This window comes from Salarias fasciatus, chromosome 10 (genome assembly GCF_902148845.1).
Source record: "Salarias fasciatus chromosome 10, fSalaFa1.1, whole genome shotgun sequence".
NCBI classification, from domain to species: domain Eukaryota; kingdom Metazoa; phylum Chordata; class Actinopteri; order Blenniiformes; family Blenniidae; genus Salarias; species Salarias fasciatus.
Genome location: NC_043754.1, coordinates 17,239,374 through 17,254,037, shown reverse-complemented (window position 1 = coordinate 17,254,037; position 14,664 = coordinate 17,239,374). Strand labels below are relative to the sequence as shown.

At 42.5% G+C, this 14,664-nt stretch overlaps 1 protein-coding gene across 1 annotated transcript; it reads left to right on the top strand.

Annotated features, from left to right (window-relative positions):
- Positions 1 to 3,803: 3,803 nt before the first annotated feature.
- Positions 3,804 to 13,676, top strand: hunk (hormonally up-regulated Neu-associated kinase). The gene is made up of 9 exons (XM_030100549.1): positions 3,804 to 4,451; positions 6,994 to 7,286; positions 8,025 to 8,080; positions 8,215 to 8,350; positions 8,464 to 8,591; positions 9,607 to 9,733; positions 9,863 to 10,031; positions 10,246 to 10,408; positions 11,239 to 13,676. The coding sequence occupies exons 1-9, from the start codon at positions 4,212 to 4,214 to the stop codon at positions 11,988 to 11,990; spliced, it is 2,064 nt and encodes a 687-aa protein (XP_029956409.1). The 5' UTR covers positions 3,804 to 4,211; the 3' UTR covers positions 11,991 to 13,676.
- Positions 13,677 to 14,664: the final 988 nt, after the last annotated feature.

The following is a 14,664-nucleotide window of genomic DNA, read 5'->3' as shown; positions in this document are numbered from 1 at the left end:
GAGAACATGTATTTCCCTCACAGCACCCCTGTCTCCACAAGCCCAACTTAGAATTAAGCTGGAAACCTTTTTGCTATGAGGTCATCTCTTTAAGAGGTGGCCACTCTAATCTCTGTGAGTATTGATTTTCACTGGGTTCCCGGCAAGATCTTGTATGCAATCCTAAAAACACTGAACAAGAAGGAAAAGACTGTTTAAAATAGACCGATTGTGTTGTAACGTGGCTGTTTTTTTAATCATATTTTGTAATTTTGAATATACAGTGTGGGTGTGTTGTCTTTTTGTATTTATGTTTTAGGGAATATTGATGGGTTTCTGATGCTGAGAAACAAGCATTCATGGGAACAGTTTGATCCCCTATCACACTCACAGAATATTTATCTGCAACGCAGTCACTTACACTCCCTCCAAAATAAGAATGAAAAAAATCGCTATGGGGCATTTTATGAAGCAGCAATGCCAAATTTTCTTACTTTTTTTTTTTTTTTTTAAATCATTTTAAAACCTTAATGAACTCAAAAAACCTAAACATAGAAATTCAGGTCTTTGACCAAAAATATAGCTCATTTGTGATCATTATTTTGTATTCGTACAATGATTCATGAGCAAAATACATCTGAATATGTTGTCTTGTCATCATTTCATATTGGATAACAGTAAATGTTCAACGATAGTTTTAAAATTAATACATAATATAGGATTTCAAAATTTCTCCTTGAATACATCAAGGAGCTCGGCTGCCTGTTCTTGTAGTACAACGATTCTCCAATAGATGGTGCACGTATACTTTTTGGTCTTTGTCTTGTGTTCCTGTTTGTGGTTTGTCCAGAGAGCATGGTCCAGCAGGCAGACCATGTGTGATGATGTATGCCTCTCACTTCCCTCAAGCATCCATTGAAACAGACCACAGACCAGACCACAGAAAAAAAAAAAACAATAATGCAAACTGCAGCCTCAGTACATGCCACAGAGATACCTTTCATAGATAAATATCATTTAACCAATCAATCGTGTTGGTTTTGTAAAATAAATGGCTTTATTCTGGTGGTATTTTTGTTCACACGTTGATCCAGTGATTAATAAGGAACCAAAAAATATAATTATATTTTCTGAATGAATCTGCTGTATGGGATTTTTAAGGAGAGAAATACCTGTGTCTAACCCCTCCCTGTGTTCTCTTTTGACCTATGAACACTGTGCCAGTCAAGACAGAAAGCACCTTATGTAACAAATTGGTGTACAACTTGTATGGTCTTGGAAGAACTCCAAATTCAGGTGAACTACAGAAAGCATAACCTATAGAAGAAAGATAAAGTATAGGCCTTTTTGTTTAGGGTGAGGAAGCTGGTCTCACCATATAATCAGTGTTATGCAATCCATTTTCATATTTGCAGGTGTACTGAGTGTACCGCATTTAAGTGAAGAACAAAATGTACTATTCTGTATCTGCATGATTTAAGATAGAAGGTGCTGAACCCCCAAAAAATCTTTTATGATTAATTCTTTCCTGAATCATTGCTTCAATTCTTCTTTCAGTCAGATTGCAACACATACAGGGTGATGTCAGCAACATGAGGTCACTTTTTAGAGAATAGCATTGAAAAAATAAGAGAAATAATTCGTGGACACTTTTTGGTTGTTAATAAGTTCTATTTTATACAGTTTTGTGCTGAATTGATACATTTAATTTTAATTGTTAAGGACTACAGCTTTTAAAACATCTGCATTTTTTTTAAATTGATTCACCAATAAAATGAAAGGGTAAGGACAGAGTATTTTATGATAAAACAATTGAACTGATTTTTATTTTAACAAATAGCATTCATTAACATGAATAGCAATAATGACTTCACCAGTCCATTACAGACAGATAATCTCACACATTCACATTCAAACCCCTTCTTTGTTCAGAGTATTTGGAAACATGGCATGTCTGCACATGCAACCTCTGCTCAAAGACCCCCAAGCCTGGACTTGAACCAGATATATTCTGGCTTTGAGTTAAGTGTGTTAATGTTCCACAAGAGTCTTCAGAGAAAGTTCTCAGGCTTCCTTATTCAAAGATCTGGATTGTGCCTCATTAAAGTCTTGATCCAGGAGTCCCTTGCATAGCCGGGCCTTTGTTAAAAGCTCCGATCTGTTTTTTGTGTGTTTGTGGGTATGTAAAACTCAAAGAAACTCAATAAATAAATCACACACAACATCACTATATATCTTTTTTCCCTTTAGTTTAATATGTTATATATTTTTTTCACTTCCTTGTAAACTGTTTTTCCCTGATCACAACTTCCACTTTGAAAACATTTTGTTGAATTTGCCTTGCAGATAGTGTTACCTGAGTAAATGTAAATGTTGCAAAGCAAACGTCTTGTTGGTGTTGTTTGGTTGTTTTCTTACTTCCCTCTTTTTAATTGAACACAGTGTGGCTCCACATTATAACACAGAACATGAAGAAAGATGGAAACTACGCTTATTAAAGGTAACAAAAACTAGCAATTCATGCCAGTTTTGTAATCATCATCTTATATTTGTGCAATGATTTAAGAGCAACAGATATCTGAATGCTAAGCAGTGTTGAGGAAAATTATATAGTGGATAACACCTTTTGGTTGTACTCTGTTTTGAATTTACCTTTTACAATTATAAAATAGCAGTTCCCTCTGGGAACATTATGTTTTAAAAGTCAATAATAAACGACCTACTCAGTTTCACAAATGGAAAGAAGACAGCATGTGGCAAAATGAGCATCAGTCGCTCAATGACAATTATCTGCTTGTTCTTGTAATACAACAAGCCTCCAATAGATGGCGTACATATACCTTTGGGTCTTTGTCTTGTGGTCCCTGTTTGTGTCTAGAAAGCATGGTCCAGCAGGCATGTCTGACTGTATGAGGTGATGTATGCCCCTCATTTCCAACAGAGAGCCATTCAGACTGGAGAACAGAACAACAGAAAATACAACCCTGCACACTACAGCCTCACCTGTGCACATAAATAAATAAATAAATAAATAAATAAATAAATAAATAAATAAATAAATAAATAAATGACAGCATGAGCATTTTGCTCATCAATAATGCAGTCATACTTGTTGAAATGAACCTGGTCTAATGGCAGATGAGGTAAAAGGCTGTGTCTGTTGCCCCGGAGTCCTCCTTTAACTGATGAACATTGTGTCAATTAAGGCAGAGGACGCCTTTTATCACCAAGGAGCACAATGATCGTTTATCTGCCGCTCCTAAATATCCTGGAGTTGGCAGAACAACAAGTTCGGGTACACTGCTGCCAGCAAACCAACAAAACAGATAAGGCAGGTCTATATGTTTTATTTGAGGCTTGCAAGCACGTACTTTCTGCTGGAAACGTGTACATGCATGCAATCCTTCCTGTCTTTGCAGGTGTATCGGTTGCAGCATTTAGATGGATGGGGTGAATAAATGCGCATTGCTGTCTGACATGATTGAAATGCAAGGCGCACAAAAAAAAAAAAAAAAAAAAAAAAGTTGACTGAATATTTGGTTCTATACCGCCGATTTCTCGTTTTTCCGGTTCCACGTGTGTTCTTTGTCCGCTCCCCCTGCACAATCTGTGAGCCCACCTCGACTCGCACCCAGTGTGGCGGTGTGGCGGCTGTAGCGCGTGGAGCTGTACCTCTTGTTCTCACATACTAGTGGGTGCTCCGCCCGCCTGCTCTGATTGGCCTGAAAATCACCCCCGGTTCCCACTGTCGTCTGTTTTTTTTATGTTTCACCCTCACACTGAGGAACGCCCACCCCGAGGACCGGGAAAGTCACTTCAAACTGACAAACACGCTGCCTGCGCACAGTCCGTCCGTTCAAGGAGGCGCGCGTGTTTGGAGAGGAGGCGCAGTGTGTTGTCTACCTCTGACGGTCACACAGGTTGCATCACTTAGGCCACTAACTTTCCATGAGTGAGTGTGTCATTTTTTGTATTTTTTTTACTCATGTCATTTTAATCTAGGCTGAGACACCTCTCCTGGAAACTGCTGAGTGCGCGCGCCGGATGCTTTGGGTGAACAGGTGGCGCAGGCTCCGGGTCCTCTTAATTTGTTATTAGGGGCGAGACGCAGACGCAACGGAGTTAACGCACTTTGCTGGACGCTAAGCATTTAATACCTGCCTTAAAAGAAGGTGGGGCACAGGACTCGTGCGCATTTCTCTCCCTTGCGAAAGGAGGCATTTTGACAAGGGATGCCAGTTGCAGACAGCGACATGGTAGTGGACAACAGCCACGCGCTACAGGAGGGTAAAACCCCGAACAGTGCCGGGAACGAGAACATCCTCCCGGCTTCGCTTGGCAGCCCCGCGGCGGACATCCTCAAGAACTTTTACCACACCAAACGGGTGGGAAACTATCTGATCGGGAGGAAGCTGGGAGAGGGATCCTTCGCTAAAGTTCGAGAGGGTCTCCATGCTTTGACTGGGGAGAAGGTAAGAACTGCAACTTGAAATCTATCATTCATGGAAATGTGAATTACATGAGAAGTGGTTATTAGTTAAATATAGCACTTGAAACTATTGTATGTCATTGGCACATTATTGTATGTTAAAAAAAAAAGAAATTAGAAAACAATTTAGATTTTTTTCTGATGGTAAGTTTAGTCCATGAAAATCGTTTGTGCTGTAAAAATTCAGTATGAAGTGTCAGTTTGTCCATGCCATGTTTTTATGCTGTATGTCAACTGTGAAAGGTATATAAAAAAAAACCCCAACCTAATATGTGAGCTTTTAAAAACAGTCTCGGTGTCTAATCAGTTCTTAGGAGAAAGTGATCAGCTCTGTTTGCATTCAGAGGCTTTGTTAATGAGCTCAGGCGGCAGCAGCAGCTGTTAAACCCAGCGACAGTGTGCACGAGCACGGCTGCTACAGACAATATTTACTTATTGTGTGTCTGTGTGTGTGTGTGAGAGGGAGAGATGGCTTTCTCTCGGCACGCTGGGTGACAACATGTGCGCTGCCCGTCTTCCTCTGAACCTCCGCTTTGTTTGCTCGCGGGGGTGATCTCACCACGCTCCCACCGCGGTGCGCGCGCGGCGCGGTGATAGGGACGGAGGGGGAACCTGCTCGGCCTATGAGAGGGCTCAGGCGCTACTTGCATATGAAATCATGTCGTTGATAAATGGGCTTCGGCTTCATTACGATTCCGCCAGCGCAGGGCTTTGATATGGGCAACCATTGGCCACTGGTTGCCTTTGTCTGTTCAGTTTTTTTTTTCTCCTTTTTTTTTTTTTTTTTTTTTGGAGAAGCAGCAATTACATTTGCATATTTGAAAAACAAGCACCTTCTGGTTTTTTTTTATGTTTCTGCCAGCAAACCTGCCTATTTATTTACCCCGGGCTACAATAAAATCAGCACGTGAATGAATTAAATTTAGAAAAAAAAAAAAAAGAATTGGTCTGATGAGATGCTGTGTTGCTGTGGGAAGAAAACACGCAGCTCCTTTCCCTCCTTTTACTGCCTTTGTTGAGGATGATGCAAACACTGGCAATCTCACAACCAAGCACATCTCCCCTCTCTCACATAAACACACACACACACTCTCTCTCTCTCTCTCTCTTTCTCCATCTCATTCATTTGAACACAGCTTTCCAACAGGGGCGGGGAGGGGGCGCAGGGCAGTGAGTTTATTCAAGCAAAGGGTAGTCGGGGGGAAGGAAATACAGGACTCCCATATCCTTTTTTAGCATCACTAGAAAGTCGGTGTGGCTGTAGGGATGAGAAACTGAGAGTGTGTGTTTAAAGGCAAGGGGGGGGGGGGTAAAAGTGAGGTGAGGTGAAGGATGTTGCTGTCAGGGTGGTCAGGGGGCTGGGGAGGTCGTATGCATGTGTTTTTGATGTCTGTAACCCACTTTCCCCCTCCATATCCCCCACCCCACCCTCCCCTACTGTCTGAAGGGGCGCCTGATAAACAACTGAATCCCCCAGAAGCCCCCTGGCAGGGTGAGGCCCTCCCCCCTACTGTACCCCACCCCTTCTCATATAGACCACGCTACTGTAAATATAACGCCCCATCCCCCCCCATACATACCGTACACCCCATTTCATCCACACTGCCAGTCATAAACACAGGCCATCTATCAACTGCACGCACGCACGGGCGTGCATGCACACGCAGCCAGGTTTAATTAGCAGCAGTAAAAAGGGTTTTTAGAGGTGCATCAATTATTAGAGCGGAAAGGACGAAAGTAAAAATGAAAGACAAGCTGAAGGGCAGAAGAAAGAGACGACACGCACACGGCCACTTTGGCCCTCACCATTTCATTTAATGGATATGGTGATTAGTTTCACTTGCCTTTCCATGTCTGTGGGCTCTCCTTGGGATGATTTGCTGTGCATGGTAGCCACGCTCTTGAACCCAGTCTAGACAGCACGCAAGGAGACATGGGCGCAGAAGAAATAAAGTAGATGGATATGTTATTGAATGTAATTATCTACCAAGGCACGCAGCGTGTTTGTCATTGAATTAAAGGACATGTTCTGTGGCTTTTTACAAGGCACACATCAGAGCGCCTGAGTAATTGGTACAAAATCATTTCAACCAATTTCTCCTTATTCAGTTTGTACCACAACTCTACACAAGCGTTTAGTCGCAACGAAACTCTGTGGCAAAAGGGGAACAGTAACTGTCCATTTGGCTTAAGCGCCTCTTAATGAGGTAACGTTTGTTTTTCCTTTAGTTTATAATGGTTCAGTAACCCTTCACTCTTTCACACACCTCCCCCTCCTGCAGCCTGGGGGCCCTTTAGGGCTTGGGTCGTCCCACACAGGGAGCAGCTGTGAGGGAGAGGTCAGTGTCGAGTTATATATCCCGCGAGAAATGTCGAGTAGCTCATCACCTGTTACACTACAACTCCCTGAAACCTGTCCCTTCACACGGAGGATTGCTTAAAGTGCTTCATTTTCCATGGGTGTCACAGTGTAAAAGCCCAACTTCAGTCAGGCCTTAACCTCATCCTCGCCTGCATTTCCCCAGGTGGCTGTGAAGGTGATTGACAAGCGGAAGGCCAAAAAGGACTCCTATGTGACCAAGAACCTGAGGAGGGAGGGCCACATTCAGCAGATGATCCGGCACCCCAACATCACGCAGCTGCTGGACATCTTGGAGACGGAGAACAGCTACTACCTGGTGATGGAGCTGTGCCCCGGCGGCAACCTCATGAACCGCATCTACGACAAGAAGCGCCTGGACGAGAGGGAGACTCAAAAATACATCCGGCAGCTGGTGCTGGCCGTTGAACACCTGCACCGGGCGGGTGTGGTGCACAGGTACACAAACAGATATTCTAAGTTTATAATCATAATAATAATCAATGAGTATGTTTTAATGCTTTGGGACATGATGACAATCTTCTATCTAAAACAGGCAAGGGATTTGTGTTTATGGGTTAGCGCTGACGAATATCTGAGTCAGACATGATCCTCTTTCTCAAAGTATGGGTTAATTCCTTCTTGTACACATTACTTTTAATCCCCCCCCCCTCCAAAAAAACAAAAAATCTGTCTGCTCAAAAACTGCACTGGGTTACAAAAATTTGGCATTTAATGTACTGTGAGGGAATTCATTTAGTTTCTTTACAAATACAGTTCGATACTGTAATGAAATGGCTGATACGATCCTGGGAAAAAGCAGCATCTATAGTGCATCTGTAAATCAAATTTCAGTCATTGTTTCACAAGCCTTTTCCCGGGAATATTCAATTCTCCACTGCTGAAAGCCTGGGAACTTTTTTTTTTTATCACTGTGCGATGGCTTAAGCAGATAACTGTCTAACAGGATTTCTGCGACTGAGGCGGGATCTGGAGGAACACAATAGACCATGAAAATCAACCAGCATGACCCACATTAGGAGGGTTATGTGTTTGTCTCGGGGTTTTTAAGGGAAGGGAGGAGGGGTTGAGATTCCCACTGACCTCTCCAGCATTGTGTGATGATGACAACAGATAAGTTAACTAATGTAAACACCACACAACCTCTGACATCCACTCTGTCTCTCTGTCTTACAGGGATCTGAAGATCGAAAACCTCCTACTAGATGAGCAGGACAACATAAAGCTCATAGGTAACACAAAATGCCTTCGGCTAAAAGAAACTGCTGTCAAAACTCTATAAATTCAGTTACAAAAAAAAGAAAAAAAGAAAAAGTTTAAGCAAAAAGAAAAGAAAACACCTCACCGCTCCTCCCTTGTCCCTCAGATTTTGGCCTCAGTAACTGTGCTGGCATCTTGGGATACTCGGACCCCTTCAGCACCCAGTGTGGAAGTCCCGCCTACGCTGCCCCAGAACTGCTCTCCAGGAAGAAGTACGGGCCGAAGGTGGACGTCTGGTCCATGTAAGTCTAATTTCTATTTTATTAAAACAAACTGTTTTAAAAATTCAACACGTGTGAGATTTGCCTGTTTCATGCTTGAATCCATATTTAAAGTGTGTGTTTTTGTGTTCCAGTGGTGTGAATATGTATGCAATGCTGACTGGGACTCTCCCGTTCACCGTGGAGCCCTTCAGCCTTCGAGCGCTCCATCAGAAGATGGTGGACAAGGAAATGAACCCCCTACCTCCATCACTTTCAACAGGTAAATAAAACAAGCAAGCATGTATACAATATCTGTCACAATATGGCATTAAATAAGAAGCAAGAAAGAAAATATGAACATAGAATGTTCCAAAAAGCCTAAACAGAAAAAGCTGAAAATGCTCAAAATTTCATTCCTCATTTACTACCATTTAAAATTTAATTTAACAAATGTTGCCGTTATGTGCTCCATTTAGATAAAAGTGAAGAAAATCAGTATTGTGTGAAGGAAATAATGATGTCAAGAAACTTTGTCAAATGTACACGTGATAAACAAAGGTCACAAGTACTGTTGATGTTTGTCACGAATAAATACTCCAGCTTGGCGTGTGAAAATGTAAACATGTCCCAACCAAATGACAGTTTGTGTTTTGTCACTGGTGTTTATCACAACTGCTCAAATTTTATTAGTTCAGATTTGCTCACAACTATTCAAATGGCGTTAATCAAACGCTTGTGTGAGTGAACGTGCATGTTTGGACAGGCGGTGCGACAGAAGCAGGAGTCTAATTCAACCTGACTGAAATTAACACCACGTGCAAACAGATTTTATGACAATGTCACGTGAATGGCTTCATGGAAGTATAGGAATATGCAAATCTGGTTAATCATAGGCGTGCGTGTGTATTGTGTCCGGATAGGCAGATGCAGGCTGGACGGGTAGAACTAGAGTCTAACCCTAATTCATCTGATTGGAAGTTGTTGGCTCATACCAGAGTCACTCCTCCTAAACATGTCACAACAGTGTCACCCCCTTAAAATACAAAGTCAGGATTAGCTTAACCTAGATATCTGAGCACCTATGAATCAAAGTAATGGCATCTGTCATCGCATGACAGCTATGCGAAACCTGGAATTAGGTTGGCCTGCAAGAACAATAAAAATATAACAACTGAAGCTTAAAGTGATCGTAAAGCTGCTCGTGACGCATTTCAGTGTAACTATTCACGTGTTCTTGGAAAGTTGCTCGTGACGGTATATGACAAAAAATGCATTGTTTATCTCACGTGTCCTAGCTGCCATTTGTTTGCTGAAGAAGCTTCTTGAGCCAGATCCCAACAAGCGCCCAAACATCCACCAGGTGATGGCCGACTCGTGGTTACAGCTGGCCAACAAGAACACAGGCGCGCCGTACCTCAACAGGTATACTTGAAATTTAAGTTTGAACATCATACACTGATTTTTTTTTTTTTTTTTTTTTTATATTGCACAATTACAAAAAATATGCCCATGTTTACATTGCAAATCAATTCATTCCACTTTTGTGTCTAGGATCCACATTGAAGAAATAAACCACACGGTGTTGCTGCACATGACGGAGAAGATGAGCTACAAGCACAGCGAAGTGCTGAGCGCCGTTCTTACGAATCGCGCTTGCCATACTTTGGCTGTTTATTTCCTCCTTAACAAGAAAATGAAGCGACTTTCCAAAGAATACAGGGTAAGCATGTCTTACATAACGACTTTCACATACCAGATACTAAAAAAAAACAAAACTGACACGCATTACACACTGTTTTCTAAGGAACTGCAAAGTGCTTCATGGTATGATTTCTGTTTTGGTAGACAGGACATTTTCCATGGAAAGAATTTCACAACAGCTCAGTGTAATTGTAAAACAGGTCACTAAAAAAGAAATGTTTACGTGTCTTCAGGAGATGCAGTTCCAAGAAAAGAAAAAAGGAGAGAAGCAAAAAAGCGAATACTTCCAGACCCAGTGGAGGAAGCACGTCGACAAGCTCACCATCCCCCCAAAGCAGACACCTGTCTACCTGGCTGTCAGCAAGGGGCCCAGCAAGGAGAAAAAACACAGAACAGGTGAGGGTTTGTCACGTTTAAAACACTAAACTCAGAAATTAGATGCAGTGTGTGTGTTTCCAATTGTGTCATGTCATTTATTGTGTCTATTTTATTCACTTTTATTCATACAGGGTAGGTTGACTGAGCATGCATGTTGTTGTACCACAACGCCCTGTGTCACATGTGTGTAGTTACCCCATCATCCATCCATCCATCCATCCATCCATCCGTCCGTCCGTCCGTCCATCCATTGTTTGTTTGTCCGTCCATCCAACCACCCAACTATCCACCCGTCTCAGAGGAAAGATCGTGGACAACTTGCCGTTCTGTCGTGAAGCAAAGACACAAATGCTTTTACGTAACTGAATCTAACAGTTGACAGCCAAATGAAATGACTGAGATATAAATTACATTCAAAAATGTTCTTAAAATATTACATAAAGTCACTGGTAACCTGAGTATGAACCAAAGAATTTAGAAGTGATAGACAAGTGCTTGGGTTAAAGTGGAGGCCTTCAGGGCTTGTCATATAACCGCAATTTGTGCTGACAAAGCCCCAGGACAGTTCTAGAGCCAGCATGTTAAGAACCGTCAGCCTTCACAGGGTGAAGATCTGGACAGAATGTTCTGGTAGCTTTACACGTACTTGTTACATAGTTCTGCCTGAGGGTATGGAGTAGCATATAGATTCTAGACATGTAGGTTACTCAGCCAAATGTTTGAGGGAAGGCACAGTTCTCAGTCTTTCTTTGAGTTATGCAACTGGAGAAAATATATTACAAAAAAATGGCAGAGGATGATATTGTTACAGAAAAAGTTTTAATCTTTATTTTCACTTTCATCTGCAGGGCTCTTGCGTGCCATAACTGGTGGCCATCGTAACTCCCCTCTGGCACCGCCCGGCACCGTGGCGTCCTCTTCAATGGAGTATTTGGAGATCCATCCTCTCTTTCCCAACACGCCACAGCAACGAAGACGCTTAGCCACCCTCCCACAAGTCAACACGAGCCCAGAACACAACATTCCTGCACCGCCGGCACCGTCACCGATCGGCATGCACTCCTTTGGCTCTCTCGCCAAAGCTGAACAAATCGAAGACACCCCCTCCACACCCTGGTACAAACTGACCAACGGGACTCTATCCCCTCCTCGCCATGTCTCTGCCTTCCAGCCAGACTCCTCGTATTTGAAAAAGGCCACAATCCCCAGTCCTCCTGTCCTCATTGTAAACCCACAGCCCAAGAAGAGCATCTCATCTGATTGGTGCGGTTCCTCTGACACCAGCGGAAGCCCCCCGAGCACTGTGGGCAGTCCCCCAGGAAGCTCAGCTTTTAGCCCTCCGAAATCTGCCTTCAGCCCCCTCAATCCCACCTCGGCCTTCAGCCCTCCTTCCAACAACAGCAGCAGCAGCGATCCCGAGAGCCCGACCCACCGCAGCAAGTTCCCTTCGATGGGAATCGGACAGATCCTGAAGAAGAAGGTCCAGCTGCAGCCGTTCACTTTCCGGCCGGAACAAGTTGTTGAAGAAGTGGTTTCCCCGCCTCCCTACCCCATGCAAACGCTCCTCTGTGCTTCAGGCGCACTGAAAACCCTTTGCTGAGGGACAAAAGACAAAAAAAAAAGAAGAAAGAAAGAAAGACAGTCTGAATTTGAGGCCCCTCTTAACATTTTTTGTTGAAGTTGGAGAGGTCTTCCAGAGCGGCCTTGTGAACTGTGAACTGTCCCTTTATTGCTACTGAGCCACTTTTCATGTAGACCGAATAGTTAAAAAAAGAAAAGGGAGAGGGTATAAATTAGTGTATCTGATCACCGCTCTTGTTATGTAATAGGAAGTGATGACACTGAGAAGATGAGATTTAAAATGGATCCCTGAGCAATGACTAACCCTCTTTGTGTCCTAGATACTGAGTGGACCTGGGACATCATGTAACATGGGCCTTGCTAATAAAATGTACACTTACGCACACACTCACACACATGCGTGCACACACACACACACACACACACACACACACACACACACGTACACATACATGTGTACAGACAAAACACTGTATTATAGACCAAGTTATAGATACTCTGTTATATAATATTACTGTAACTGGTTACTAATTGAGCAGTAGACTGATTCACACCAGCTAACAGACCCCAACGTTTACCCTGACCCTGATTACATGTTTAAGTGTTACGTCTGTGTAAAAAAAAAAAAAAAAACTCTTGTATGATAGCCACTTTCTTCCAGCTGGCTGGCACTGTATCCTAAATGCTGACTGGAGGAAGAAGCTCACTGCACTATTCTTGAAAACCAAAACCTAGAGTAACAATGGTGTTTTACCATCTTTTACCTCACTGCATTATTCATACATAAATGTAGAAGTGCAGCGTGACATGCTAGTGTGGATTGTGCCACTGTCGCAGTGTTTTAAATTGTTGCCATTAGAATCAACACGGGAGAAAACAAAAAAAAAAAAAAAAGAAGTAGGTACCACGCGAGTCATACTCTCACTTTTTTATAGAATTCATGAAGTGTCACTGATAATTCGTCACGAATAACTTTTTTATACACAAGTACTACACCACCTCTATGACCCACAGGGAAAACTGTTCAAGTGTTTGATAGAACTTTCTCACTGCAGGTATTGGCTGTTCAGTCAGTTTTGAAAAAAAGAAAGAAAGAAAATAGCTGAAAAAAAAAAGAAACTCCTTATAAAGCCTTATGTAACTGATCAACCTCACCAAAGGCTGAGGGTGTGAAGGTGGGGGGGGGAGAACTGCTACTGGCACTACTACACAACTCTCGCGAAAATACTTCACTTCCTTTTGTCTTAATGCTGTAGTGTGTGCAATAGTCTTACGTGTTAACTGCAATTGATGAGTATTTGCCAAGAGCTCTGTTGAGCGCAAAGTGAAATTTGTTGTAAATAACAGTACAAGCTCCCGTGTTACCGTCAGCTGTAGCATTCGATACGAGGGGATTTCTTAAATGTTTTATGGATTTGACATTTTTTGCGTCGTCGGTTGACCCTACAAAATGGCTTCCACAGGCACGAGGCTCCTCACTGTTAAAATCCTGTAAAGTCTCTTCCTGTCTAAAAGAAAAGTTGCATGAGTCAAACTGTACTGTCAACTTTTGAAATTATGTCTGTGTAGGTTTTTTTCTGGTTGATACTGAGATTGATACAGACTCGGGGGTGGGGTCTTTTGTAAGATTTTGTAACGGAAGGTTTTGTTTGAGTGTCGGAGAGATTTCTATGCTGTATAAAGTATTTTAAATATTTATACTGAATCCTTTATGTGTCTGTCTGGTCTTTCAGACGCACCTGTTTGCTGTCTGGTTTCATTCGTGAAGTATGTGCACACATGGGAACGTACAACTTAGTGAAAACACAGTGTTAATACATTTGAATTGCTATAATCAAGCAAGTGAGGCCACTATAATCCACAGAATCCTACATTCATGTTAATTTATGGATAATTCACACAGAGAGCCCGGGGTGTGTAATTTATTCCTGAAGCTCTCCGCTCCTGGAGGACTTAATGAATATTGGCTTGTCCGCTGTCGAAGGATCACAACCTCAATGTGCCATTTGTCTCGCATACCACACACATTTCCCACGGGACACCTGTGGGGGGGGAAAAAAAAACCTTGAACAGCTGAAGGATACTTGGGTCACATACTGCAACCCCTCCCTCCTCAGTGACACACACACACACACACACACACACACACACACTGTAGACAGTAATCTACTCAGCTGTGGCTCCCCCATCCCCATAATAAATCTCTTTGGGTGACAGTGCCATGTTGAGACAAAGAAGAGAGGGGGGGGGGTCACCGGAGCTATGGGACAAACACACACGCACAGGACGACACAAACAGGGATGTCCGATTAAACCGGCGTGGCTAAGCTGATAAAAGCGGAGGGGCAAGATTCACCCTGAAATGCATTAGAGGCAGAGCCTTTTGTTTATCAAAGACCGGGCAAAACGGTTAGTCAAAATCCCCAGGCGGTCCGCTCAGATAAACATGCTGCGGCAATGAACACTACGACTTAACAACATTGAGAGGATTTTACTGGACACAGACAAGTGAAATATATTTCAGGCCATATCTTCAAATTGTTAAATGTAAACTTTTTTTTTTGAAATTCAAACATATGTTTGATATAACCTTTTCATACATAAGTCATTAAAACAACACCTTTTCACCCCGAACAAAATAAATTAGAATCTTTAAAAATTACGTTAAACTTCTAAAGATCAACTACATGGGA

Excerpts from the sequence above, each read along its gene's own strand:
- hunk (XM_030100549.1), top strand. The coding sequence starts at position 4,212 with ATGCCAGTTGCAGACAGCGACATGGTAGTGGACAACAGCCACGCGCTA. Across the intron at positions 7,287-8,024 it reads CGGGCGGGTGTGGTGCACAG|GGATCTGAAGATCGAAAACC; the intron begins GTACACAAACAG and ends TCTGTCTTACAG. Across the intron at positions 10,032-10,245 it reads GACTTTCCAAAGAATACAGG|GAGATGCAGTTCCAAGAAAA; the intron begins GTAAGCATGTCT and ends ACGTGTCTTCAG.